The sequence below is a fragment of the Poecilia mexicana genome, unplaced genomic scaffold (genome assembly GCF_051168715.1).
Source record: "Poecilia mexicana isolate PSO_F unplaced genomic scaffold, ASM5116871v1 scaffold_1, whole genome shotgun sequence".
NCBI lineage: Eukaryota > Metazoa > Chordata > Actinopteri > Cyprinodontiformes > Poeciliidae > Poecilia > Poecilia mexicana.
The window spans coordinates 13,921,310-13,949,257 of NW_028263370.1; the positions used below are offsets into that span (position 1 = coordinate 13,921,310).

A 27,948-nucleotide genomic window follows, 5' to 3' on the forward strand; every position below is an offset into this window, starting at 1 on the left:
ATACTGCATTCAACCAAAAGAGTGCAGATTATGAAGTCTGTATACTGTATTGGCCTTCAGTAATCATTAGTTTTTCAGGGGTGTCAAACTCCAGTCCTCAAGGGCCACTGTCCTGCAACTTTTAGATGTGCCTCTGCTGCACCACACCTGAAAAGAATAATTAGGTCATTGGCAAGGCTCAGGAGAACCTATCTACACAGGGAGGAGGTAATTAAGCCATTTCATTCCACTGTTTTTTTACCTGTGGCACATGTAAACACTGCAGGACAGCGGCCCTTGAGGACTGGAGTTTGACACCCCTGAATAGAGAAGACGGGCACATCCTGACGCAATAGTTCACACTACACGATTTTTTGCCCCCTATTTTCCTCTTACGATAATCTTAGAACGTTGGGCGATCCAAGATTGTCGCTGGTGATTTCGTAGCCGATCATCCTGCAGTGTGTGGTGTGTTACGGTAGATCTTTGGTCGTAGCCGCTCCGATCTAAATCGGGGTTTTCCCCGACTGGGAGCTTAACGCAGCCTGTTGAATGTGACGGGTAGCCAATCAGAAAGCGCGGATTCTCCTCCATGCTTTCTGAGGGGAAATTACGAGGGGAATCCCAAACAGCTGACACGGCACAACCCGAAGTCCAGCGGACATCGGAGATGATATGTGGAAACAACATTAATATTTATTCAACATTTCAAGAAAGAATATAGAAATGACAAGGGGAAGAGTTGGAGCCAAATTGCTACAGCAGTTGATAAACCCGGTAACTTTTCAGCTGTTCTTCGTTAACGTGACATAGATGGGTTATAATGATTTTCATTCAGTCAGGATTTTACACTGACTCTAGCCACATGCATCACAGGTAGATTCTAGTAAAGCATTGATTAATGCCTGGTTTTAAAATTAGTTAACTGGACTTGTAGCCATTATTTTGTGCCCATGTGGCTGGAAACCACTCTGCACAATTGAACCCGATTGAACCGTTATACCTAGGATTTCTGTCGGCTAATGTGTGGTCTCAGGTTTTGATAATGGGCTGACAGTCGGCCGACAACTCGTGTAATGTGAGCTTGACATTACACTAAAGAAATGGGGAAGGGAGGGTCAGTGGAGAGCACTGGAGTTGAGCCTTTTTTTTTTTCATTCAGTGTCATCAACAGAAAGAAAAAAGGCAGGATAATTAAAATGAGGTCGATAGGTTTAATTTATCATGCGATTAATTGATTTATCATTTATGGTGACAGGCCTATGTACTACTGCATATTCTAAGTCTCTCTCCTGGTAGCTGTGTAAATTTTATCAAGAGGATATTTTTTTGCTGCTGCAGCAAGGTCTTCTGTAGGTAGGTGGCTTACCTTTTCCCCAGTAGCCAGTCAACATGCTTTTGGTAATATTAGTGTTTCCAAGACTTGTTGTTTGACCTTCTCTATATACATTTGACTTAGAATGTTTAATTGGGCAGAAAATGAAAATTAGCTGTGGTTGGACATTGCCAACAGTTTGTGTTGCACCAAATAATAATGGCAATAGTTGTTCATGGATGTCCCTTATACTCAGTCTTTGTATTTGCAGATTTGCTAAAGTATCCAGTATATGCCATTAGTCATTTTTAGCCAATGCAAAAGGGTCAGAGGCAATGTGGAGTTCAGTTTCCTGCTCAAGGATTGACCTGGCCATTTCACATATGGCAAATTTTCCTTGAATTTGAACTGGCCACTTGTCCATGAATATTTGTAATGATGCCATAGAACTGAAATGTACTAGAAGAAAAAAAAAACCTTATTATGTACTGATCTGAGTCAGACAAATTTCTTGCAGGGGTTAGATGAAGATTAGAAAATATAAACTTGTAAAGTTTGCAACTGTAGACGTTGGCCATACAGAGTTAGATTGCAAACAGCAAAGACAAAGCCTTTGTGATCTTGTCATCCAAACAAAATAAATCAACTCCTCCTGATATATATTTTCGGTTGACATAATTTTACCCTATGCTTTGACATCAGACGCCAAAGTGTGCCCAAAAGATAAAAAGGAGTCTACGTAAAGATGTATTATGTTCAGTGTGCAAGACGAGTTGGACTGTGATAGGCGCCCCCCTTTGCATCCCTTTGTCTTGAAATTGCAAACAAAAATCTGCGTATGAAATGGCAAAGAAACAATGTATAGAGCTCTTTTGGTTAAAAACACAAATTTTTCCTGTTTCTTTCACAGTAACCAGTCAAGTCCTGCAACAATGTGTGCTTTTTGTTCTTTAAATTGCAACATCAGAGGTGTGGACAGATCCCCGATGGTCAGAGTGAAAAATTGCATAGACTGAGCTTCCCCTACCCTCCACCTCATGCTCAATCAACTGGACTCTGAGACCACCTCAATTACCCACAGCTTTGACCTTCCATTTTACTCCAGTCATTTCACACATGACTCTAGCGTGGGAAGGTGTCAGAAATGAGAATGGGCAATGTGGGTTTATAGGTTTACCTAGAAATTTTGTGGTGTTTATTGTAACAATGTTGAATTGGATGGTGAGGTTTTTTTGTTTTGTTTTTTTTCAAAAGCCTACTGCAGGATTTTGTGAGACTTACAATAACCCAATCACTTTATATAGTCAATATTGGGGTTAGAATAGTACCTGCAGGAATAAATTCCCTGCAGGTGTAAAGCACTTGCTACTGCACACTTGTTCCATTTACGAATCTGTGGCTATATTTCATAGTTTTTTTTTGATTGTTGAACGATTTTTCATGAATAACATAGCTTATGTAATTTATATATGCAAAATCTATCAAAAATAAGAACAAATAACTGCTTTTATTAAACCAAACTTAGCTGGCAAGAGAACAAGAAAGCAGTGCAAACTAAGATCTTGAAAAATATTAATTCGAGACAGATTCTTTATAATAAAAGGGCTAATACGACCAACCCAGAAGGGCCACAAAAGAAAAAGAGGCTAATCAATAGTGAACAAATGTTGGAAGAGCATGCGATTTGTACAGATAAAATTGAGATAGCTTATCTCTTACTTGTGTTTTATGCACATGTTGAAGCTGGACTTTATCAGGAATGCATTCAGCCTGCTGAGGGGGAAAATGACACTTCTCAACCTAAACCTCAATGTGAAAAAAGTTCAAGTATATTTGTGATGGGTAACCCAAAGAAAAAGAAGAGAGAACTAGTTTGTAGATATTTGTAGTTTGTTGCATCGTCTCGGAACTGCTGAGATCACAATACTGGTAGGATAGGCTTGAGCAATCTACAAGACGTACGACGTTCATATCAAATAATTGGAACTACATAGTTTTAAAACAAATGCAGCCTCCAGAGTTTAGTTTTTCTACTAATGCTTGTGAAATTAAAGCTGCCTGCTCCCTCTTATGAAGTGCACAACCATCCAATACAACCCCCCCAAACAACGTAGATACCAGGCTCTATCAGTTCTGGAGTGCACTGCTGTTTCAGATCCTAAGTTTAAAATTGGAACATAATTTTCTACGAAAAGGTACTCTAAGTAGGCATGTTTTTAGTTAAAATATTTTCCTTTTAATGATAACTTTGCACAAAAGTGAAAGGTTCTTAGTGGTGGCGCAGTCCAAGCATTCTGTGTCATTAAACCAGAGAAAAGCTCAGTCTTGTCTTGACTCAAGACGATTGTAGGAAAACATTTACTGTGTCTTTGTTTCCACACAAAGCAAGAGGTACAATAGTGTAGTATCAAAAAAGTATCATCAGCATAGCAAAGCAATTTGGCAATAGATGTTTTACATCAGGAATTTGCAGTGTTAAACCTGCAAGTGGATAAAAACAAAGTTTTGGATTTTTTTTTTCTGTTGTTTTGGATTAGTGCTCCAGTTGTTTCAGACGAGTGTTGTATGCGTGACACATTGTGAGATAATGTGTCATGTACATTATCTGCATCAGGTTTTACTCTAGTAACTAGGTCTAACATTTCTGTAGTTTGATGTTCTCTATTTCATGAAAGTTCACAGACAATGAATAAATTGCATTTACATTTGAAACACAATTGATCTTTGGACATTGTGTATAATGCAAATTTCCCTAAAAGTATGCCACCTGTTCTAAATAAAAGTTAATAAATGAGGGGGGGAAAGTAATCAAATAAAATTGGCAAGTTGATCTGATTTTGAAAAATGGCTGTCAGGCTCAGGAAGGTTTGGATGAACAAGAGACGGTCATACGTAGGTTTGTGCTACAGTAGTCACCGTGACGGAAACCCTCTCAGCAGCAGCGGCAGCCGCCATTTCTGTTACAAGCATCCACTACAAGCAATCCATCAAACTAGAAATGGAGGCTGGGAAGCATGTAGCTGAGGCTAACTTTTTAAACTAATTCATTTAGTTTAAATCAGAAGGTGTTGGTCAGCTTTTCACAGAGAAAAGATCAATGTGTGTTTCATGCAGAAGGAGAAAAAGCAGCACGGAATATTGGATTTATTTTTATAGGGGGGAAAAAAATTACTTAGACTTGACAAACTTTAAGCAGAATAGACAGAAATATAGCAGATTTTTAGCTACAGAGACTTGATTAAAATTTCATCCAGCAGCTCAGGGCGAACGAGCTACCATTTCGAGGCTATGGGGTAGAATGTCTACCGGTTTTAAGAGACCTGTAATTTGCTGGGAATAAATATCCTAAACTCAGGCTGGTTGAATTTTATTTACAGTGTTTAAACAGCTGCGAATTTGTGAGACCCCTCTACAGGTCTGTCACTCATTTGTAAGAACACCCTTCTGTTGAAATGGTGTAGTCCACGCTTGGCAGTAAACCTCCAGCGAGGAGCAGACTGCAGGTGTGGGGGATGGGTGTTGGCGCTGTGTGTCTGGCTGTGGACTTAGGCTCTGACTGTGTAGTCCTAGCTTTAGTTCTCATCAGTCAGTGTGACTTAGACCGTGGATACATTCAGAGATTGTTCTAGGTGTGGTGGGCTATTTTCAGAGCTACAAACGCAGCTGTAAGACTTATTAGTTCAGCTGTCAGCTAAGAATTTTGTTTGTTTATATACCGTAAGGAAGCCAAGGCTAACCTTATTTTGCATCAAGATGTTTCTTTTGATTAACATATGTGGCCTGTTTTGAGCTATGATACAAGCCTCTCTCCGTAGCGCATGGCTAAAGAATAATCACCATGTGCATGCTTGATTCACATGGAACCTTCTGGCTCTGCCCTCCCCCTCCCAGTTTTCTTCCCCCTTTTCCTTTTAGCCTGCTGTCGCTGCTCTTCGCTTTTGCACAACAGGAGCAAATCACGCGTACAATACTTGGGCAGTAGTAGGCTAGGGAGCAGACTGCTGCTTTGCTGTTTAATCATGTTATTTTAATACTTTGTTCTCTATTCTGTTTATTTGTTTAACAGGTTAGAAATGGTCATTATAATTACTATCATTTTTAATCCATAATTGACTTATCTTGGATAGGTCTTATAAGATGAAACGGAAATCAGTCAAGCGGTCGACAAATGTTTAGTAACATTTTTCACCCCCAAAATAACTAATAAATATTTCAGTAATTTTAGAGAAAATTTCATTCAAGTATATTTCGCTACAAAACCGCTCCAAGGTACATGGAGAAAGACACAAACGGATGTACGTAAGGGAATGTCACAGAAAGGAAAAAATAATCTGCTGCATTCTCCCACCATGTTTCCTGCCTTTGAGTTTGCAGCACACATAAAATGCTTGATCCTATGGGAGAGCGTAAAATAAAACTGGTTGGGTAGTAATTTTTACCTGATGTGATTAGATTACGACTTCTGTATACAGTGTTTGATCTGCAGTTACATACCGACTATATTTTTACTCAAATTAAGGCATTTTAGTGCAAATTGGTATTCTGTGCCGTCTCAAAATTCCTGTTTTTGGAAATGACTCTCTTTCAGACACCAGAAGATTATTCAGGTGTATCTCAATAAGTTAGCAGTTGACATCAAAAGTTTTACATCAATTCATCACACAGTGAGTGATATATTTTAGGTTTTTAGATCTGGTAATTTTGACGAAATTTTTGATAAAAAAAAAAAAAAACAACAACAACATTGTATTTCTTGGGGAATTGTAATATTACAATTAAAATAACTTTTAATGCAGAAATGCCCTGTTATGACTTACACAATCATGGGAAAGAAGGTTGATAACATCCACAAATATGGTAAGCTAGAGTGAGCGCTGCATCCAAGCATAATTATAGAAAGTTTAGTGGAAGAAAAAAGTGTAGTTATTTAAAAAGTACACAATATAGCAGCATCTTAAGTGGATTTTGTCGTATTCAAAAGTTTAGGGGATATTGACAATGTCTTGATTTTAGGTGGTGTCACCACATACAGACACATCCAAGATATGGGTTACACTTTACATTGCTTGTATTAAGTCACTTCTGAACAAGAGATTACAATAAAAGTGTTTGAATTGAATTACAGAAATCCACAAACCTTTTGAAGATATTCTAATTGACTGAGTTGCACCTGTATGTGAATTATCTTCCTTTCAATTAATACTTGAGTACAAATTCCTAATAATCAGTCATAACAGCTTGATTGTAAACATGTACATCTATTAAACAGTTTCAAATCAGTCGTAATGCTTGTGTTTTCTAAACATGCTGATTTTGTTCAGATTGTCAGGTTGAGGCGGAGTGTCCTTCTACATGTTAGTCTGGCACAAAGCGAGTCAGGTTTAACACTGGACCTGAGTCACGTGTTCATAAGTTGTGATTGAGAAACAGATTTGCTAGATTAAAAAGGAAGGTGATGTGATTAATCACTTTTTGGACTTTCTTAGTAATCTCAATAAAATGTAATATCCGCTGGAACTGCAGATTAGAGGATTTTAGTCAAGTTGGTTGGCAAGGTCAAAATCACTGGAAGCTGATCAAAATATTTTTTTGTGTGTGGTAGGAATCGACACGGGTCACTTTGATTGCTAGGAATCAGCGGAATCAGTTTGACATGACCGTTATTTAAAAAATAAAAATGAAAAATTGCATCCGACACGCACTGAAGACGTCAGCTCCACCGAAATCAAGGTTTTACTTTTTTTGTGACAGACAGGCATCACTTCCCAGCGGCTCGGTGCTGCTGAAGCTAACGCTCTATTGGAAGCTGCGGCAGGCTGGAGAAGCTCCGTGTTGCTACGCACAGCAAACCGGGTGGCCATTTTGAGTCTCAGTGAAGCCAGATGCCAGCAGTCAGGGTGGGGGAAGGGTAGAGCGCGTGCTCTGCGCAGTGTAGTTGGAATGCAGTGTCTGCCCTCAATAGCTGGCTGATTTTATTTTTGTCCACACTGCATTTAGCCTTTTTGGACACTTCCTTGCATTATATCCATTATTGGTAATTACTTATTTTAATAGTTTAGTTTATCAGAAATAAACAGGAACTTGCTCTGTGTCCCAGTCCCAAGAAAGTCTGTGTCATGTTTACTGCTAGAAACACTGGTTGAAGCACCTAAAACCATCTGAATAGGAAATAAAATGTTCCATTTCCCTCCTCTGCTATTTCTTGTTTTACATTAATATGTCTAGTACAGCTTGGGTCAAATAAGCAGGAATATTTAAAAAAAAGCTGTTCCAGGTAAACATTCATGTGGTCTCTCACAACAACAATCTCTAAAAGCAGGAGTTAAGTTCATCAAAAATGACATGCAAAGATAACAGTATTTGCTTTAATCCTGTTTGGCTGTTTTTGTGGGCGGAGTCAGTAATCTGATCTGCTCTTGCTTGTGCTCGGCATGCTGTTCGCAGCAACACTGGTGGCCATTTTGTGTTTCTACAGTGGCAGACAGAGAGGAGGGGGGTTGGGCAATAAATACACAGCTAGTTTTGTTGTTCTTTGCAAAACAAGTGTTCTTAGTGAAGGTGAGAAATTACAAGAAGACATATTAAAGTATTTTTTAAAATGAAAAGCTCAGATTCATCTTATTCCAGCGTGTTTATTTCTGAGTCTTCAACATATTAGTGAATGGGTTTAAGAATCAACTAATGTAGAAACTGAAATGTGACATTTTAATGCACCAAGTGATCTACCTATGAGAAGTTAAAAATTAGTATCTTTGATCCTGTTCGTAGAAAGGATCCACCCTCTTGCTGGAATGGTTCAGCCTGTTTAACACCAACCCCTCCCTGCTGTTTGAGAGGCTGGACAGATAGACTCCTCAGTGTGGCAGGCTTTGCTCTGTTTTTTTTTTTTCCCCCCACTTGCTGCAACTAGCCTGCAACTGTGTGGCTAATATGCGCCAGTTGTTACTTGCACACGTAAGGAATGCTGAGAGAATGAGTGGAAAAATATGCTAATGTGCAAGGAAAGGATTTAAATAGACCTCTTAGGAGGTTTGATGCTACCTGTTTGGTTTAATCTAGAGATTAGGTGTGTTCCTTCATGGTCTGTGTGAAAGTAGTCAAGTTAAACTGAAAGTCATTAAAAGCAGTCAAATTGCCCGTTTTAGTGCTGTGGTGGTGTTTTTTTGTTTTTTTTCCCCTTCGCTTTTGTCTGTCACGCCCCTCCCCCACTCGTTTTCCCGCCTCCCCCATAAGAGTGGTACAGTCCATGTTTGAGCAGGAGAGGCTGTTCCAGAGACACACAGGCCCTGTGTGTAAGAGACAGAAAGGGTGGGAGGACTGTGGGGGTGGGGGGGGGGCAGTTGCTTCTAGATTAGGTGTTGTGTGCCTCTGCAATTTAGCGACGGCCGTGCACTGTTAGCTAAGCTTCAACTTGGGTGATTTTTGCGTTGCTGTGCCAAATTGAAAGTGGTTTATTATTTTTTTTCTTCCAATTCTATGACACATTAAGAGAATGATTAGAATGTAAATTGTTGTTGGGAAATGGTTGTTTCCTTGGTTGTTGGTGAAATAAAGCACATTCCGATTAGGTAATTTACTAAAAAGAAAGTTCTTAGAATAATTTTCAGATTTTCAGTGCTCTACCCTGTTCTGAAAGACTCGGAAGGCGTAATATAGTTTGAAAATTTGGCGATATTTTTTTCTGCTTTGTGGCTGGAATATTTGGATTGAAGCAAAAGGCATTTGGAGAACAAAACTTGTTGTGGGAGTAACCAGAAACCAAAGTCCTCAGTTCCATTGTTATTTCACATAGTCTGTTGAACTGAAGTTAGCACTAAAGGAATGAGCCCTCCCTAATCCTGGAGCACATCTTTGTATTTTTATACTTAAATACCTAAATCTCCTAAGCTTTCAGAGTTTGGAAAAATAAAAAATACATTTACAAAGACATGCTGCTGCTGGTGGTTGGAGAGAGAGAAAAAGACACCACTTAAATGTTGTATTTTAGAAAGATAACTCTGCCAGACAATGAACATTTTGGTCTTCTCTAAAAGCCTGTCCTTTTGACATTAGCTGTAATCTGTATGAGACCTTTGAGATCAAATTGCCATCTGACTAAGGTTCTCTGTAGTCCAAACAGAGACCGTCGGTGGAGTGACAGAACTAGGCTGAGGCTAACATGATTTGTGCTCAGTTTATAGCACATAGCACTTTAGCTGATCTCTTTGTAATTATACAGCGCAGTGACGCATTATGTGTTCCAAGGACTTCTTTTCATTTTTAATTGCATAAGAAAAATGAATGCAGCACCACATCTTCAGTCCAGTGAACGATCATTTAAACACATTCAAAATTTACAGTGATAATCAATGTCTTTGTCATAACAGTAGCAGGTTTTACAGTGCTTTTCTTGACCTTTTTACTCAAGAAGCTACAGTTGACTGCTGAAAAGACAAATAAAGGACAAACAGACACTCCTCCCCTCCTAGCCTTTTTTTGTCAGAGTGGTACAGTCCAGGCTGGGTGTTATTTCCATACTGTGCACTAGTTAGTGCTAGAGGTGGGGGATGGGTGTTGCTATGCAACAGGCTGTGCAGTGTACTTCCCCTCTGTCTGCGCACCGCTAGCTATGGCTGTAAGTGATAATCACCAGAGAGCACTTTAAAGTGCAGCATGCACAATATCTAGGATTTTTTATACCTGCAGGTGTATGATTCAGTTATAGCAAGTGACAAAAAAAAAGGTTATTCAATTTATACTGTATGAAGTTACGCTGCATGTCACAGAAAGCACTGGGGAAGAAAGTTTTGTGTCTTTTTAAAGGGATTTGGTGATGCCCAGAATGCTCTCAGTTTGACTACACACCCTTGTGGAGAACACACCCCTGCTAGGAGCAACATGGACTGGCCCCAGCCGAGCCCCTCCCCTTTTCTTTTATATTCTGGCACCGCCATCTCAGCTGCTCCCAGCTTCAACAATCAGCAAATAATATGGAGGGCCCTTTCCCACACATCCTGCGGAAGGTTGCCATTTCTTTTTTTAAGCATGCTTTACATTTCTGCCTCATTGAGACTGATTTGTTCTTCCTGTTTTAAGGTTCATGTTTTAGCTAAACCTTTAGAGTATTCTCTAGTAGGAATAAAAAAAAGGTTTATACTTAAAGTTTGTACTTTTGTTGTTGCAGAGACCAAAATGTTCAGATTAGTTAACTTGTGTTTTGTTTTTTTTGTTGTTTTTTTTGTTTTTGTTTTTTGAATCATTGTTCTTCGGGATTGCCTAAGTAGATGCCAACACTTACCATATCTCTGCTGCATATGAATTATATTATTGTGCAGATGATGTTGTATGTGTAATAACCCTGGAGGTGTGAGGAGGGAGGTCACCTGGCAACTTTTACAGAGGTCATTAAAATTTATTTGCTCAAACTGGATGAACTTGATGACCTACAGAACAGCTTTGGATGTTTGGTGAAATTGCTGGTTGCTTTTGTTGCTACTGCTATCCTTGCATTCCTCTCCTTCACCCTCACAAATCTGTGACATCAGTTCCTGTGTGGTTTCTGTGTGTAAAACTTGAAAATGTAGGACTTCCTTCTAAACAAAGTACTAAATGACCTCCATTTGTATTATGGAATGGTACTTGTGAATACAGCATTTGCTTTATTATAAACACTGAGAAATTTTGGATCCCATAAACTATGAGATATAAAAATGGGTAGTAGCTGAGTTGCTACAAAGTTTAATTCTCTTTCATGAATGGTGCCTGTTGTGACTTGTTGCACAAACTGCAGAAGATCTGTACAAAAAGCAGAGATGGACTGAGACATCAACTGGGTTTACCAAAGACGAAGTGATTGGAGCTGAATGTTGACAAGTCGATCAAAAACTAAAACTAAGTAAATAATATTGGTTACTTTATTACCCTGGATATCTTCTTGAAAGGTACTATAGGTACCTTTGAAAGCCTCTACAAATTAGGGTTGGGTGTTGTGGCTTAAAAATAAAATACATTTTCATTTTCATACCAAGACTGATTTCCAATTTTAATCTATTTTTTTTAATTTCCTAAAACTTGGCTTTATTCTCAGTAATCTATTTTGGGAGATGACCTGAATTCAAAGTCCAGATTTGTACAAGCTGTAAAATATGCTTGTGAAACAAGATGGTAGGCCTTAGGGGTGCTGACTTTACTCTGTGCTACGGAAGCCCAAGGAGTGAATTGGTAAAAAAAAAAAAATTCTCAGAAATCTAATTTTCGTGAAAAGAAAATCGGATTAGTTGATAAAATCGATTTATTCCCTTGCTCTACTATAAACATTAGAGAAGATACGGTTGATGGAGCAAGTCGTATTTTAACCGGCTCAGATCGCACAGCTAGAGAATGAACACTTGTGACATGGTGCAGCGGTAAATAAGTGAATAAGGATGCTACATTTCAATGTGTGCGCAATGTCACTTCATGGCTGTAGACTGTTCATAGTAATCTGATACCAGGTACATTTAACTTATATGAACAATCATGTAAAGTTCATCTTGGCAAAAAGCAGTTAAACAAAAGGATCGGGAGTGTATGTAGCTAAAGTTGGCCATTTTCAGTATCAGCTATGTATTAAAAATGAAGTTATCACAGAGATTTGTGAAGCTATCTAAAAGGATTCTGTGCTTTCCATGACATATCCAGTTATGTCTATGGTACACTGAAGCTGAGAGAGAGCAGGACTTAAAGCAGGTAATGGGAAGGCTGGATGCAAAGTTTTCTTTTTTCTTTTTTCAACTTTCACCCCATTTCTGTCACCAAGTAAGCTGGATTTAAGTGTTGGCAGCATTATAATAAGTATTTTGTTTTGGATTTGCACTCACTAGGGAGCTCACACAGAACGTGCAATGCTAGCAAACGACTGATGCTAATCGCTAACATAAGATGCTAGATTTTATATATTTCACATCCTCTGTGAGGTCACGTATACAGCATTTCAGATTGTTGTCCCAAACAAGTAATTTTCTGTTTTACATGAAGTTACTACAACACGTACTAAATGTTGCAGCACAAAGTACTAAAAAGAATGACTGTAGTGAAACAGAAGACACTTTTGGGTTGACAGACATTTTCATACCCTGAGTTTTACAAGCTTATAACATAATGAAGGTTTTTTTTTCTATTAACGCAAGAGGAGAATATCTTTTTGTCTTCACCTTTTAATGCTGTCAGCGTTTGACCTTTTCTAAATTTCGGCTGTTTATCAAAAAAGTGGCAAAAAAAAAGTTGGGAAAGATCAGCATCACTCTCTCATTTGCACTAAAACCTGATGTTGTCATACTGATGACTTTAGCAAGTGAAGCAAGAAAGGAAAGGTTTATCAGCAAACCATGCTATCTTGAAGGAAACATATCACGCTTTAACATTATTAACTTGCAATTAACATGTTTAACAATAAATCTGGTGATTTTTCTGGTTCATAAATATTGCATGCAATAACTTTCTCACATTTCTGCAGTGTTGTTGCTGGCAAAGTTTTCTGATTACAACAATTACATTAGGGTAAATGGCCGTATGTCTGATGAATTTAAGAAAGAACTCGTACTAGCTACTAAAACAAGAAGTTACATGTTTTGAAAAATTATATTATTTCAATAGTTTTCTTTCTGGTTGCTGATGCCTTCTGCTCAGCAAGGACACCTTATTATACACGGTTGCGCTGCAACCCAATCCATCTGACGGAGTCCTTTTTCAGCTAGCTACAGATTTCAGCTTAACAACGAACAGCAGAGCTGGCAGCCATTTTGAGTTTTTGCACCGAATCCAGGCTCGGTTATTGAGGCCGTAGGATGGGGGAGGGCAGACAATATGCTCCGCGCGGTCTGCAATCAGATTGGAATGTGAAGTGGAACATTGATCATTCTTGCTATTTCACATCGCCCCATTTCTTAATGCTGACTGCTTTCTTTCTTAAACATTGTTATTGTATTAAACAGTACAAAATGCCTCTTTTTTTTTTAAGCCAAAGATTTGATAATCATTGCAAGGAGCATGCTTCCAGTGGGAGAACAGAGCAGAGATGGTTTAGGGTGTTGAGCGTGTGCGCCAGCATCCTGCGCTGGTGCTTTACAGTGTAAAGTATACACTCCGTCCTAGTACTTTTCCACATACATGGAGCTGCCTGCAAAGGTGCAGAAGGCTAAATCAAACATTGTTTGACTGTAGCGGTGTCACATGACCGAGTCTGCTGCAGTCCTACAGATCAGCAATGCAGAAACAGTAAAGCTAACCAACTTTACACAGAAAATGATCATCAGACCCAGCTTTTAAACCTTGTTCCCGCCACGAAGCCAACAGAAACCTTTAGCTCTGCTGTTGATCCCATCGTATTGATCGGAGATTTTTGATTATTTAAATACGGGAAGAAAAGTCAGCATTTGATGATTGTGTCTCAACTGTCAACATAGAGATAAGTCTTGTCTGGTGTTTGACCAAATAAGAAAGTTTGTCATTGTTAATAAAATGAGTTTTTTTTTAAGTATCTTTCTGCTGCATCTCAGCAGAACAGCTCTTTATATAGTTGTTGTTGTGTTGATCTTTTTCTGTGTGCTACGATGTTAGAAGCTCTACATACTTCAATAAATCTCTTCAGGATCCTGATGGATAATTGTTTTTCAGCGGAGCTAAATTTAGGCTTACATCATAATTTGTTCGACATGTTTGTTGCTAAAAAAATCACTTAAAGAATCTTTTTTTTTTTTTTTTTTTTTTTTTTTACCTGTTCAGGTTGCCGACAAAGCTGGTGTTAAATCCATGACCAAGGACCTTTTGGTTTGAAGGTGAGTCCCAGATTAAAAGTCCAACTTATTTTATTAGTATTGCTGTTTTTGCAGCAATTTCCCTCATCATATATTTGAATGTAAATCTCATTAATGAATGAAAGAGCTCTCAGTTATGTAGGCTCCTAAAATGGAGATTTAAAGCAATTCTACAACTAGCCTTAGTTGTACCGTGTGTGGGGAAACAAAAACCTTGTACGGACAGCCTTCCATGTTTTGCATAACCTCTTTGCTGCTGCAAGGACTGCCCCAGTTAGTCCGCTCTGATTGGCTGAGGATTCCGCCAATAGCTGAAGTGGGGGAAGGGAGAAAGCCTGGGCTACAGCTGCTGTTTCAACTCGGTGTCCTTTTCTTCTGTTCTCTGGATCCGGGCTTTGGTAAACAGGAAGTTGATAGCCCAATCCAAACAAAATTAGGATTTTAGACTTCATTTTTCTTTTTTTTTTTTTTTTTTTGTTGATTGACTCAAAAAAGAGGTTCTGACTTACAGAGATGCTACTTTTGGTTCTGCCTCTAAAACAGAGACAATATGGATCAGATTTTAAGGATCTGCCTGATTTTACTTTAAAACTGAGAAATCGGCTGCAGAATACTGTTTATTCCGAACTGATTGGTTCTCAGAGCTGTGAAGGAACCCTCTAGAAAAGAGCAAACAAAAAGGTAGAAGAGCTCCACAGTGACCTCTAGTGTTTTGGATCAGGCTCTACAGCTGTCGGGGCGTAACGACCAGACTCCTGGGCGGAACTGACTGGTCCAGCCTCTGAAATCTAATCTATTCTTGTCACCTTGCAGGAAGAAATGGAAGTTATGACAGAGGAAAAAAAGAAAATTTTTCGTGCCAGGAAAACCATGAAGATTAGTGATCGTCTGCAACTGGAAAGCCTTCACAGCACTTTACTGAACTCTGCTCCGGGTCTGTCCAACCCGTCCCCGCCGCCGCTGGTGAATGGCACGCATAAGGAAGACGGGCAAAAGGTCGGCGACAAGGAGCAGAGCAGTTCCTCCGACCCCAACTCTCCTCAGGCGGCTTCCCCCGCCACTCCGGGATCCCTGAGCTCGCCGGCGCCCTTCCTGTCCCTGAATCTGTCGCCCTCCCCTGGCTCTTCCCAAAGTCCCAACCCACAGGAAGAAGCTACGTCTCAGTCGTCGCTACCACCCTCAGAATCCCACGATGCAAAGAAGATGGAGGATGAAGAGAAGAGAAGTTCTTCACCGTCCCCACAAAGCGCGTCTGCCGCACCGGTGTCTGCAGAACGTACAGAGCAACAGAAGGAAGACGCTGATGTGATTCCAGTGGATGAAACGGAGGTAAATGCTCAGAAATCATCGACATTCAAAACACTTTATTTAATATTTAGCTACATTTAATGGTGACTTTGAATTTAAAAAAGTTTACCATTAATATATTGAATTAATTCATTGTTGATATCCTCATTCAGGAGAAAACGGCTGCACCAGAGGAAGTAGTTGAGGAGTTGGAAAAGGACTCTGACAAACAGTCTCCTGAACCATCTGCAATGTCTGAATGTATAGAGCCAATGGACGAAGAAAACGACTCAACAAACGTAGACTCTGAGGAATCCTCGTCCACAGCAAAACATGAAAAGCCTCCTTCCCCCGGCGAAGCACCCTCCGATTCTTCAACACATCCCCCTGCGTCTGGTGAGGACAAACGACCAACAGCTGAAAGCAAAGAGGAAGACAGCGACAAAGCCTCTGTTGAGAAAGACTCGAATGCGGAGGAAAAAATGGAGGTGAACTCAGTGAAAGTGGAGTTCAAAAAGGAAAAAGGTGATGCTGGACAAGAGGAAGGACCAACTCGACCATCATCCACCCCACCTTGTAACACAGGTATAGAAATCATAACAAGCTCCTTCTATTCCTCCCATATAAGAAAAATAGATCTGAAGTAAAACTGCCATAAATGTCACCTTAGATCAGTGTTTCTCAATTCCGGTCCTCAGGCCCCCCTGTCCTGCATGTTTTAGGTGTTTCCCTTCTGCTACACACCTGGATTGAATCTGTGGGTGATTAACGGGGCACATCTAAAACATGCAGAGCAGGGGGGCCTGAGGACTGGGATTGAGAAGCACTGCCTTAGACAAAATAACAGACTTGGACAAGCATGCCTTGCAAAAGTATTTTTTTGTGCTTGTTGCATGTTTGTCAAGTGAAAGATTTGGTTTTCAAATTTTTCTTTTTTCAAAATATTTTGCTGTAAAGTTTGGCTCCTTTAAAAGTGTTTTTTTTTTTTTGTGTGGGGGGAGGGAGTATGTTTCAACTAGCTTTGCATCTATGTAGGGTTAGGATGTAGAACAACAACTGAGCCAAACGGGGTCATTACCAGTGTGTCTTCATTTCACTCACAGATAAAGGGCAGAAGAGCTCAAACTCGGGACTGAAGCGCACTTTATCAGAGGGAAATGAAAACGACGCAGTGACTGTGAAGAAAGAGGGGAAGAGGCCCAAGGTTGAGCACGAGGAGCTGGAGGCCCAACTGGAGCTCAAAATCACCGCAAAAGGTGGCAACCAGCAAAAACTGGAAAAGGTTTGTTTTCTGCGTCTCTTGGGCTGGCAAAAAGATTTCTGATGTTTGTGACGAATAAGCTCGCAGAATATTTATTTCCTTTCTCAGATCGTCCAGCAGCTTGTGAATGAGCGTCTGAAGATCTTGGAGCTGACAATCTTTGACAAACATTTCCAGGAGTTAAAGGACAGAGTAGATAAAATCGATTGTGCCACTAAACACCAAACTGCCATCAACTCACTCCAAGTAAGTAAACGGGGAGTCTTCCGCTTGAAGAAAATCTACAGGCTTGTAACACCGCTAGGAATCTAACTTTTTTTATTCATTTCTCTAAGAGCAAGATTGCTCGACTGGCCAAAAAGTTTGGAGAGGCGAATCAGGTGTCAGAAAACAAAAGAAAACAGGAGGTAAAATGGGATTTTCTGCCTTATTGTTTCATATGGTTGACATATTTAAAGTTGTAGTGAGATCATGCCATAAAACAGGGGCTAGGTAATTCTCTCCTTTTTTTTTTTTTTTTTTTTTCTCAAATGGCAACGTGAGCCATCGATTGTTATAAGGGGCTGGATGAACACTGCTGATCCAAAAATGTTGCCATGTAACTTAAATATGATTTTAATAAGATTCTCCCAAAAGTACTAGGAAGAAAACTGCTACATCAAGGCTGTTAGAACATTCTCCCCAAGTAGAACCTTTTTGAGTTAATAAATAATTAAAATACGGCTGGACAATATTAGAAAATCGTAGTGTTGTTGCTTCCAACTCAGTATCTTGTGTGTCATAACTACCATCATATGTGTCTTTTGTCGCCATCTAGTTAAATAACATATTGGTATCTAGGCTGCACAATATTAGAACATCTTGTAACAGCGATGATATTGTTAAATATTGCGATATTATTTGCAGTACATGTCCATTTTCTTCTGTCTTTTTTCATCTGTGGTTCCTACTGTTAACATTTTGGGTGACATCATTTGTGTTCAGTGAGCAACTCGTGCTTTGAGGTGCTGTCCATCTGACTATATGTCATATTAGGAAATAAAATGCACGTTCATAGCACTAAGAATATATTAGCCAACAATTAATATGGGAAGAATACTTAACTTATTTACTCTACATTCATCCATAAATCGTGTGGTTGCCACTGTAATTTGAGATTTGGTCATTTGTAGGGGCTGCACCGATTTATTGGCCAGCCAATTTCCTTAATCTTGGGAGATCAGTGATCGTCCGATGCTTACATGTGACACTGATCTTATCCATCTCAGCAAAGATCTAAAAATCAACCACTGTCCTCTTCTGCTCTCCCTTGAGAGAGGTTTGACTGACAGACCGGCCCACCAGATCATGCCTGCACGTTTGCAGTAAATGGTCACCCCAATTCAGCAACGTTTTTACTATCTTTAGCAACCTTTCAGGCAAGAATTGATATCAGGCAAAAACGGAATCGGCAAGTCGGGCTTTTCCAAGATCAGCATTGGACTAGAAAACTGTAGTCGGTGCACTCCTAGTAATTTGTGTTTTTTTTTTTTTTTTTTTTTTCTTCTTTGCCAACTTAGACTCGCTTCTTGTTTGTGACTCAGCTCTTAAGTAACCAACCTTTGATGCCATGCTGCACTAACTTTAGCTGGTTTTTAGCATGTCTTAAATTAGTTTGTTTTTACTTCCTTTATTCTTCATAGCTACGTTTTGAGTCCTTTGCTGCCTGATATGTTACTAGGGTGTGACATTGTGACAAAACAATTCAGGGCCACAAAAGGAATTTGTCACTCAAATTTCAGTCTTCCTTACAAAATTAACTAAAAGAAAAAAAATATCCTTCAAAACATTCTTGTTACCTCAACCACAGACTGGCCTTTCAGCAGAGGGTCTAAAATGTCTAGGTCTGATCTAAAAGATGACCGTTTGATTTCCACAGGCGTTTGCTGCTGCTGCCGCTGCTGCTACTGCTGCCGCCGCTGCTACTGCTGCCGCCAAGACTGCAACTGTTACAAACAACTCCCAAGTTCAGCGGTAAGTACCTGCTCACCAAGTGTAGTTACCGTTGTGGTTGTTAATTTACGAAACTAATGTAGCTTCTCAAATTTATAACGGTTATTTTTACAAGTTGACTGGAAACTCACATTTTCAAGCCTTTATCATCATGTGACTGAATATTTCCGCAGCAGCTGTGTTTTGTACGTAAAGGCTGTCTGTAATATTTTGTGTGACTAGAATTTGGCTTTTTGTAAGAACGTGACAATACCGGACTGAAGCCAGTACTACACAGGAGACCGTGCAGAGCGCCATCCGATGACATTGTCCCAGGTTGCTAAGTGTAACCAGTAAAAGTGAACATAAAGCTAATGGACAGAAAAATTCAATCCTCCTATCCTGTCAGGATCAGCTTTAGAGCACTTCCTAGTACTTGCTAGGAATAAACGCACCCCCTCCCCGTGCCCCGGTGTTTTTCACCTTTTGTCCTGAGTCTTGTGACGTTCTACAATGTGATAACCTGAGCGTTTCTTCAGGCAGTGCAGAGTGTAGTTAAAACTGCACCTCTCCTCCCAACAGCGTGCTCCGTGGGCAGACAGTTGAGGCGCCCAGAGAGGGAGGGGCGCCCTCTCTTGGCAGGACTCCTGCACTGCCTGTCAAGAAGGAGAAAGAAGAGCTGGAAATTAAGGAGGAGAAGGAGCCAGACATGGCACGCCATACAGCCATGGCAAGAATGCTGGCAGAGCACAGTGAGGGAAGATGCAGAGCTGATGTAAAGCTCCGCACAATTTCGTCTCAGTTGGAGAGAGTACTTTATCACAACTGCCAGAGAAGCTCAGGGAATCCCAGACCCGACCGCTATGCGTCCTACATATTCCGGTACTTGGTGCCATATGACGTCTACTGTGACTGGGTCGCAAAGGTCAATTATGTTGGACTGATGGGCAAGGAGGCTCTGCCCAGAAACCTGAGGAGGACAATAAGGATGTACATCGACCGTCGTTTTCCGTTCCTGTCCACTGACAGGTGGAGAGAGATCCGAGACGCCATCAATGAAATACTCCGAGTAAAGAGGAGGCCAGATTTTTTCCGCGAATACGACGACAGTACTCCTTTGCTCTTTTGACACAGCGAAGTGAAAACATTCTGGGACAATTGTCAATGATCAACCTAGAGCACATAGGACACTTTATTTAGACGAATCACTAACATGTTAACACGGACTCCTGGTGGCTTTACATCATTTGAAAAAAAAAAAAAAAGAAGAAACATTTAAACCTGACGCTGTAATGTAGAATTAAACCTGAACTTTGCCTGTGAGCTGGAGTCTCTATCTGCAAGATGTGAAAAAATGGCTGTATGAAATGGAATAAAATTATTTGTCCCCACCACCACACAGTTAGTCGTCATCCTGTCAATGGACGTACTTGGCTTCTTATATCAGTAATCCTAAGCATAAGCAATCTTTCTGAACAGGCCAGTCCGGACCTCTGTTGAAGTCAAGCAGACTACAGCAGCTGTTGGTTCATCCAGCACCGCTGGTAAGTAAAAACGCTTCAAAATTATCCACATAACTTCAACTTGACCTTATTTTGTTCAGTTCCGACCTCAAAGTTATGAAGTGGCACATTTGTATTCAGCACCCCATGTAGAGTTAGTTAAATACCAGAGACACTTAAAATGACTTTTAATTTATGGGGGAGTTTATGCAGCATTCACTTTATAGAACATGCTGTTGGCTGCACTGGTTCCAATCACTATGCTACTTTGAGGTTGTGGTGAGGGAACAACATTCTTCTTCAAAATATTCCAATTTGCTGACTTTTGGCCAAGTCACTCCATAGATGTGTTCTGAAACTCCACAAGATCTGAAGTTAAACTGCTGCACAGAAAACATCCATGAGTTTATGTACTGAGTGCATGTTTTTGGCACAAACTATGTGAGCAAGTCAGGATCACTAGTTTACTCTTTGTTCAACTACGTCGTATAGAATTGGCCTTAACAAAGCTGACATGGAGCAACCACTTCCCAGAATGCACTGTGACGTGACCCTTGTGGGCATTCTCTATAGATTAAATGGCAACCCTCGATTATAAAACCCCTCTACAACTTTCTTCCTGACATATCTTCTATGTTGCTTGGGATTTTAAATCATAAAGCATTTTAAAAACCATGAATCACTTTGATTCAACTTCCGAATGATGAACTCCAGATGCCCTGGGTTGAAGTTTGTGGTTGACAAAATTAATGTGTTAAGGAGTCACAAAATAACCAAATTACAGGGTATTTCAAAGTTTCCATGGCTCTTTCTTACTCATCCGCTTGATTTTTCTAATTTGTCAATGCAGTGGTTCCAGTCGCTGCTCCTCTGTCGGTCTCTACAGCGCCCCCAGCTTCCGCCTCGGCTTCAGCCCTAGCCCCAGCTTCCACCTCCACCACCACCCTAGTCCCCTCCATCTTGCAGCTGATAACCTCCAGCTCTAACGCCGGCTCCACGTTTTCTACGGGCATCACCACGCAAAGCCAACCGGGCACTCTGGTGCTGAAAACAACACCCGGGAGCAGCATGGTGACCGCAGGCCAGCCACTGGTTATCCAGCTGCCTCTGTCGGTCAACGGCCAAACAGGAACGCTCGTCAACTTCCCCGTCTCCTCTTTGGCTGCAGCCACTTCCCTGAACAAGGCCAAAACCACTCCGTCCACCACCACCTTCATCCTCAAGCCTTCTCCTGCGGCCAACACGGCGTCAGCCCCCACCTCCACAGCTGCCGCCCTTCCCACTCTGCAGGCCTCTTCCGGGCAGGTGGCCACAACGCAAATCTCCCTAGCTCGAGCCGTGTATCAAGGTGGGGCGGGAAGAATAACCACACCCAACGCCGGGGTGTCTGTGACCACAGTCAGAGCCCCGGCTCAGTCTGTGTCCGTGGCCGGCGCTGTGTCTTCAGCCTCGTCACCTGCAACCTCAGGGCCAGCAGCGACGGGCTCCACTGCACCAGGAACACCACAGGGGATGTCTCTCACATCCAAGACAGGTGAGGGAATTGTAGGATTAGTGGGCCAATGCTCACTTCCTCTCCTCTTAGTTACACATCTTCATCAGCAATGTTCTATTCTACTTAGACAACCAAGCTTCTGTACCCACTCCATCTAAAGCAGCTGCACCTCCCCCTCCAGCACGACCCAAAGGCTCTGTCATTGACCTCACCGAGGATGACGACGATGTACAAGGTACAAAGGAGCATTTTTCTCATTTAAAAACTGATTTGGAGTCTTCTTTTTTTTTTTTTTTTTTCCCATTATGATCCAACTATCATGCTTCCTGTGTTATTCAGTGACAGGGGTGAAGACTGCGCAAGGTGCAACGCCCTCCTCTGGCCCCCGGCCTAACCCAGTGATCAGCATTCCCAACAGTAAGAGCAACAAATTACAATGAGCATGAATTTATTTTCTATTTTAAAACTTAATGCCAGCCCCAATTTTCCTCACCTATGATAAAGATGAGTGAAAAGCCTTCAAATAAGTTGATCTTTTATTGTGGTTACAAAATCTGAGAAAAATCCACCATCTGCCACTTTGGTAATGAGTTGTTCATCCTCATTTCTGTGAAATTACGGGTAACGTGAACAGACAGAGGGATCTTTAACTCTAGGATGGCTGTGATGGTGCTTTTGACTGCTTTTCATTTTGCATGTTTAATTACTTTATCAAAGCAAAGCATACAAATCCTTGCTGGTCCCCGACGTTTCTGAAAAACTATGTAAATATTCAGAATTAAATGGATTTCATATTTAGTGTTCAAAAGACGAATGAAATACAATCGTTTCTACCTGTTTTGGCCACAGGTGGGCATTTTGTGCTGGTCTATTTTGATTTTCCTGGGAAAGATAAAAATAGAAGGTGGGAAATATGACAGCCATGTGTCAAAGAGCATCTGCAGCGGTGTTTGTTCTCCTAATTGTTTATTTTATGTCTGAAACTATAAAGAAAGATAGAAAATTATACAAAGGTATGAAACAGTCCCTCCAGTTTTTTACAATTCAGCAATCGCAAAAAACAAAATCAACTCACCACTGCATTTTTTGCAGAAATGGCCTAAATCATTGTTCTTTGTGTCGTTTCTTTGGGTTTATTTTAAATGTAATGGACATGGATGCAGACAAGAAAAGAGAAAAGAAATGGAGAAAGGTGCAGAAAAAGTTTAAGGGGAAAGACGGAGATGAAAGTCGAGGAGAGAAAGCAGCATAGACATTAGGGTCAAGTCACTGCTAACTCCCACCTGCAGGTGGCAGTATTTTTTGCTTCTAATACTGCGTCTCTAGCTTAATTTGATGTAATGTTGTAGTCTGCTTTATTGTGGATAACAAAAATCCAGCTATTTAAGTTCTGTAAAGAATACACATTTCTTTGCATTTTTTTTTCTAATCTAACTACTTCAAAATTAAGATTTTAGAAGGTGTTTGTGGAAAAACATCACAAAATTTCTTGCGAATATTCGCAAGAAATTTTGTGATTTTGTGATGCGGTACAAAATCTGCGATTTATGAACACAAAAACAATCAGGAAATCCAGGAGGGGCTGATAAAAGAAAGATGACTGTAGAAATGGCATTGGAAAGACTGAACATGGACAGCTACAATTTCGATGGACGATCTGACCTGGAGGAGGAGTCTGATGATATCGACGATTCCTCGGTGGATGAAAACTCCTCATCTTCAGAGATTGAGTCAGAGGACGACTCAAGCAAAAGGAGACCCCTAATGTTTTCTGACCGTCCCATCAAGGCATTTATAAAAGCTGAAGTGTCAGGTGAGCTTTCCTAAGCTGGGTTAATTGCAGGCACTTTGTTGGCTAAATCATCAGGTTGATGAATCATGATAATACTACAACGTAGGCCGGATTATCGTATGGCAACCTTATTTATTGCCAATTTATTTTCATCATAGGGCATACTGAACCAGCTTCCACACCTGATGCCAACACGAAGGCCAGCCTACTGGCGGCGGTGAAGGTGGAAAATGTAAAGGAGGAATCTGTGTGGACTGCTGAGCATCCAGGGAAGTGGAAGAGTGAAAATGTCCTCAGTGAAGCCACTGGCCCAACTCTCTACTCAAAGCACAGCATCAATAGTGCACTCACTGCTTTCCTGTGCATTATTGACCCAAGCATGCTAAAGCACATCAGGAAAAGTACTGTGACTGAAGCTCATCAACATCTGAGTAACAGATCGTGGGACATGACGATGTCTGAACTGAAAGCCTTTATCGGCATCCTGTATATCTGTGGAGCTAAGGGAACAAAATATATGGACTTGGGCAGTCTCTGGTCGGAGAAATGGGGCTTCCGGTTTTTCAGGGAAACGATGTCCAGAGACAGGTTCAAAGACATCATGAGGTTTCTCAGTTTCAATCAGAATAAAAGTCAATGTTCACGACTGATGGAAGACAGGATCTCAGCTACCTGGAACATGTTTGTGAAGAACTGTATTGCCTGTTACAATCCAGATGCCAACATCATCATTGAAGAGCAGCTTTTCCCCACCAAGGCCAAGTGTAAATTTATAAAGCACATGGCAAACAAGCCTTGTAAATTTGGAATCAAATTTTGGCTGGCAGTGGACGTCGAGTCAAAATACATGCTGAATGGGGCTCCTCATTTGGGAGAGGAGGAAATGCTTCTAGAGGAGGAAGTAGCTGTGAATCTGTTGGAGCCATTCATGGGGAAGGGAAGAAACATCAACACTGATGGTTTCTTCCCCTCTCTAAAACTGGCTACCATCTTGGAGCCCAGGAAGATCCGCAGAAATGCCTGTAGTCTCAGTACTGTGAACCCGTATTTTATTGATGGGCTGAAGGCAAAACCAGAGTCTGTGCAATACGGCAAAAAAAAAAAAACAAAATATGGTGAGGACATTCTGGATCACATGGCAAGGAAATACTCAGTAAAGCGTGGTACACGGAGATGGTATGTTGCTGTGTTTTACAACATACTGGACCTTGCGGGAATAAATGCTCACATTCTGTTCCAGCAGTGCACTGGCACCCAGATCCCATGGTGCAGGTTTCTGCAGCAGCTAGGAGAGGAGCTTTGTGCAGAGTTTATAGAGGTGAGACGACAACCAAAGAAGGTTGAGCAAAGTGAAAGTCTTAGTCATTTGGACTTTAAAGTGTCCAAAAGCCTTGCAAGGAAGCAGTGCCAAGTGCGGAAATACTGCAGTAAAAATAAAACCTCTAACATTTGCAGCAAATGCCTTAAATCTGTGTGTGGGAGTTGCGCCAGGCGAACAGTGGTGATCTGCACTCGCTGCGAATGATTAATGATTTCTTTAGCTTCATTGTAAATAATGTACATAGTTCTTGTGTTCATTGTTCTTTTTCTGCTTTTGACATCAAATTTGTGTTCTGTTACTTTATTTCATACTTGATGTTAAATATTTTTGCTGTATGTAGTCATTTCGTTTAGATTTTTGATAAGTTAACAAAATTCGCTTGTAATAGTTGAATGTTGATGATCGATGCAAGTAAAAACTTAACGCTTAATTAAACTTTGTCTACTGAATGAAAAGTCTGTTTTGGGGTTATTTTAGTTTGAAAAAAAAACAAAAAAACATTTAGATAAATTATTTTAGTAGTAAACTTACAAGGTCAACAAACCAAAATGACTGCTTGTGGCTGTTCTAGTGTTAACTATTTCTGTTTGCGTAATTTCTTTAGTCAAGATAATACAGTCCCAGATTCTCTTTTATTCTCTTCCCTCTTCTTGCCAACATTTGTTTTTCTTTCCGGGATAAACACGACGAGGACTATAACCTCTGCACATAGTGTGCCCACTCTACCAACTGAGCCACCCAGCAATCCCACAAAGCAATGCATTTTCAAGACAAATCTTGGTTATTAAATTTGCTCAAATTAAAATTCATTTTTTAGTTTTCATTCCGCTGCAGTAATACTTCAACAGTGGCACCAGTAAATGTGGCCAGTTCTGTATGGAAACCAGTCCTTACTGGCCCAAACCATTAATATTTCCAATGTTTAAGAAATTCACATTTATGCTTTGTTTTTATGGTATTTAATTGATGCCTATGATATAGTGTATGATTATTCCTGTTTCACAGGTACAGGACCAAGATCATCCCCAAAAACCAATCCGAACTCAACAAGCAATCCCCAGATAACGGTGCATCACCGCCCCCCACAGGTGAACATATGAAGCTTCCTTAATATATTTCATTCAGATGTATTTATAATGCTGTATGTTCTTCCACTCTAATGCAGTTATTACTGTGTAAGATAGGTTGAGCCATTAATTAGAAGTACTGCGATTCTCAGTAATTATGTATTAAGAGGTGTTTGGGATTGGTGGAAAGCATGAAAGAAACTCACTATAATATTTACTCACTTATGAAGGCATTTGTTTGCTTTTTGAAATTACAACCGCTCTTCTCATTGCTCTCTTGTGAAGGAATCCTTGAAGTCCCGCACTGTAACCACTACAACGACCCGTGGCCCCAGCTCGGCGCTCCCTCCTCTCCCTCCCGCTCCGGCGCCTCAGCGTTTGCCCCCAGAGGCGGAGCAGACCTCGCCCCCCCAGCAACTTCAGCTGAAGTTGGTGCCGGGTCAGACCGGTATCGTGCTGTCCTGGAGCGTTGCAGAAACCGATCGCACCTGCGCGACTGTGGACAGCTATCACCTCTATGCCTTCCATCAAGACAACTCTAGTAGCGGTACGGCTCAACAGCACTGGAAGAAGATAGGGGAAGTGAACGCCCTTCCTCTGCCCATGGCTTGCACACTGACCCAGTTCCAGTCTGGCTCCACGTACTATTTTGCAGTTCGAGCCAAAGACATTTATGGGCGCTACGGTTCTTTCTGTGAACCTCAATGCACAAATGTTATCAGTTCCAGTTCAAGCTAAGCCGATACAAAATAGACATTTTTTCAGCTTCTACTTATGATTTTTCTTTTTTTTTTTTTTCCTGTTTTTATGATTTCAAATATTGTAAGCTGAACAGACAGTATCTGTAAATACGTCTTCATAAAAAAAACAAAAAAACTGGACTCAGATAAATGAACCAGCAAACTGCTGGCTGTCTGATTCCTCTGTATGTGATGTATTCTTTTGTGATCTAAGCTGTTGTGTAAAAGACCGTATTATTTTTGCCCTCTGCCAGGTCAGATATTTATGTTCACTCCTGCAACTCAGACCAAGACTGTTCAGTTTTGTTTTTTTTTCCTTTCTTGATGACAGGTGGCAAGATTGTTCATTGTTCAACTCGATTGCACAAATATGTATACTTGTGTGGTAGAAACAGAATAACTTTTTTAAGTTCTGTCTGGCAACCAGACTTTGAAAAACATAATAAAAAGTTTTATTAAAGTTTAATCTCTTTATTTAAATTTTTGGTTTGTAATGTGCAACAGTGACCTACAGAGATCATGGTGATATGATTAATACTCTTTAGAGGGACCAACAGAGCCCAGTGCCCCTGCAGAACTGGCCCTGGACCTTGAGCTGAAGACATAATTGTAACAGGCGTGGGAGCTGTGCCCTCTGTTTCCCCGCACTTTTTTGTCGTTGCAACAACTGAATTCCTTAACATGCGGTAAAGTGTTTTATTGAGCCGTATTTAAATGCATCATGACTGCACATGCCATATCACTGGCTCTAATCTTGCCGGATGGAGGTGGTGCACCGGGGGTGGTAGATGATAATGTAAACGCTCAATAATTACCATTTAGTCCGTTACGTGGTAGCCTGATAAAAAAAAAAAAAAAAAAACAGCCGCTTGTCTACGCTATCAGCTTCGTACAGAAGGCTTGGGGCTGTCGACTATTGAGAAACGATTGCTTCCTGGAGGTGTGGCCTATTTTGAAAGTTTAAAATTTTACTCAATCGCTAACGTTTGTTCGTGACGTATGTAATGCGCCAGTTCGGCGCTACGAAAGCATACCGGAAGTTACCTGCGCTGTAAACCACTATCCCGCATCGCAAAGAGCTGAATGAGGCGGCTGTTAATTAGAGATGGGTGTATCTTTTCGACCCACAGCAAAACTGTGTCGATTCTGTGTTGATACTGTGTCACTGAATACTGACACCTGCTGGACATTAAAAATCCCTACAGGCAACTTAGTGATTTGATGACCTCCAGGGGTGGCCAAGTCCAGTCCTCGAGAGCCACCATCCTGCAAGTTTTAGAAGTATCCTTACTCCAACAGACCGGGATCAGCTCTACAGAGGCCTGATAACGAGCCAGTCATTTGATTCAGGTGTGTTGAAGCAGGGATGCATCTGAAACTTGCAGGATGGCGGCTCTCGAGGACTGGACTTGGCCACCCCTCCTAGTCCATAGAATAAGATTTAA

The 27,948-nt window shown here is 40.8% G+C and overlaps 2 protein-coding genes across 3 annotated transcripts in view; both read left to right on the top strand.

Annotated features, from left to right (window-relative positions):
- The window catches only part of atf7ip (activating transcription factor 7 interacting protein), a 34,666-nt gene extending 7,703 nt beyond the window's left edge, over window positions 1–26,963 (top strand). Inside the window, exons 1-14 of one of the 2 annotated variants that reach the window (XM_015002388.2) lie at window positions 9,515–10,296; window positions 14,036–14,088; window positions 14,881–15,396; window positions 15,528–15,939; window positions 16,458–16,636; window positions 16,724–16,861; window positions 16,951–17,022; window positions 18,534–18,628; window positions 20,066–20,130; window positions 20,939–21,622; window positions 21,711–21,818; window positions 21,923–22,000; window positions 25,702–25,784; window positions 26,049–26,963. In XM_015002388.2, coding sequence (XP_014857874.2) covers window positions 14,887–15,396; window positions 15,528–15,939; window positions 16,458–16,636; window positions 16,724–16,861; window positions 16,951–17,022; window positions 18,534–18,628; window positions 20,066–20,130; window positions 20,939–21,622; window positions 21,711–21,818; window positions 21,923–22,000; window positions 25,702–25,784; window positions 26,049–26,501 — 2,877 coding nt within the window. In that variant the 5' untranslated portion in view covers window positions 9,515–10,296; window positions 14,036–14,088; window positions 14,881–14,886 and the 3' untranslated portion in view covers window positions 26,502–26,963. Of the gene's footprint in view, window positions 1–9,514; window positions 10,297–14,035; window positions 14,089–14,880; window positions 15,397–15,527; window positions 15,940–16,457; window positions 16,637–16,723; window positions 16,862–16,950; window positions 17,023–18,533; window positions 18,629–20,065; window positions 20,131–20,938; window positions 21,623–21,710; window positions 21,819–21,922; window positions 22,001–25,701; window positions 25,785–26,048 lie in introns of those variants that run through there. The other variant, XM_088004960.1, reaches the window with a different exon arrangement.
- On the top strand, window positions 22,007–25,151 carry LOC148161105 (uncharacterized). The gene has a single exon (XM_088004969.1). It carries the CDS (start codon window positions 23,755–23,757, stop codon window positions 24,898–24,900), a length of 1,146 nt encoding a protein of 381 aa, XP_087861095.1. The 5' UTR covers window positions 22,007–23,754; the 3' UTR covers window positions 24,901–25,151.
- Window positions 26,964–27,948: the final 985 nt, after the last annotated feature.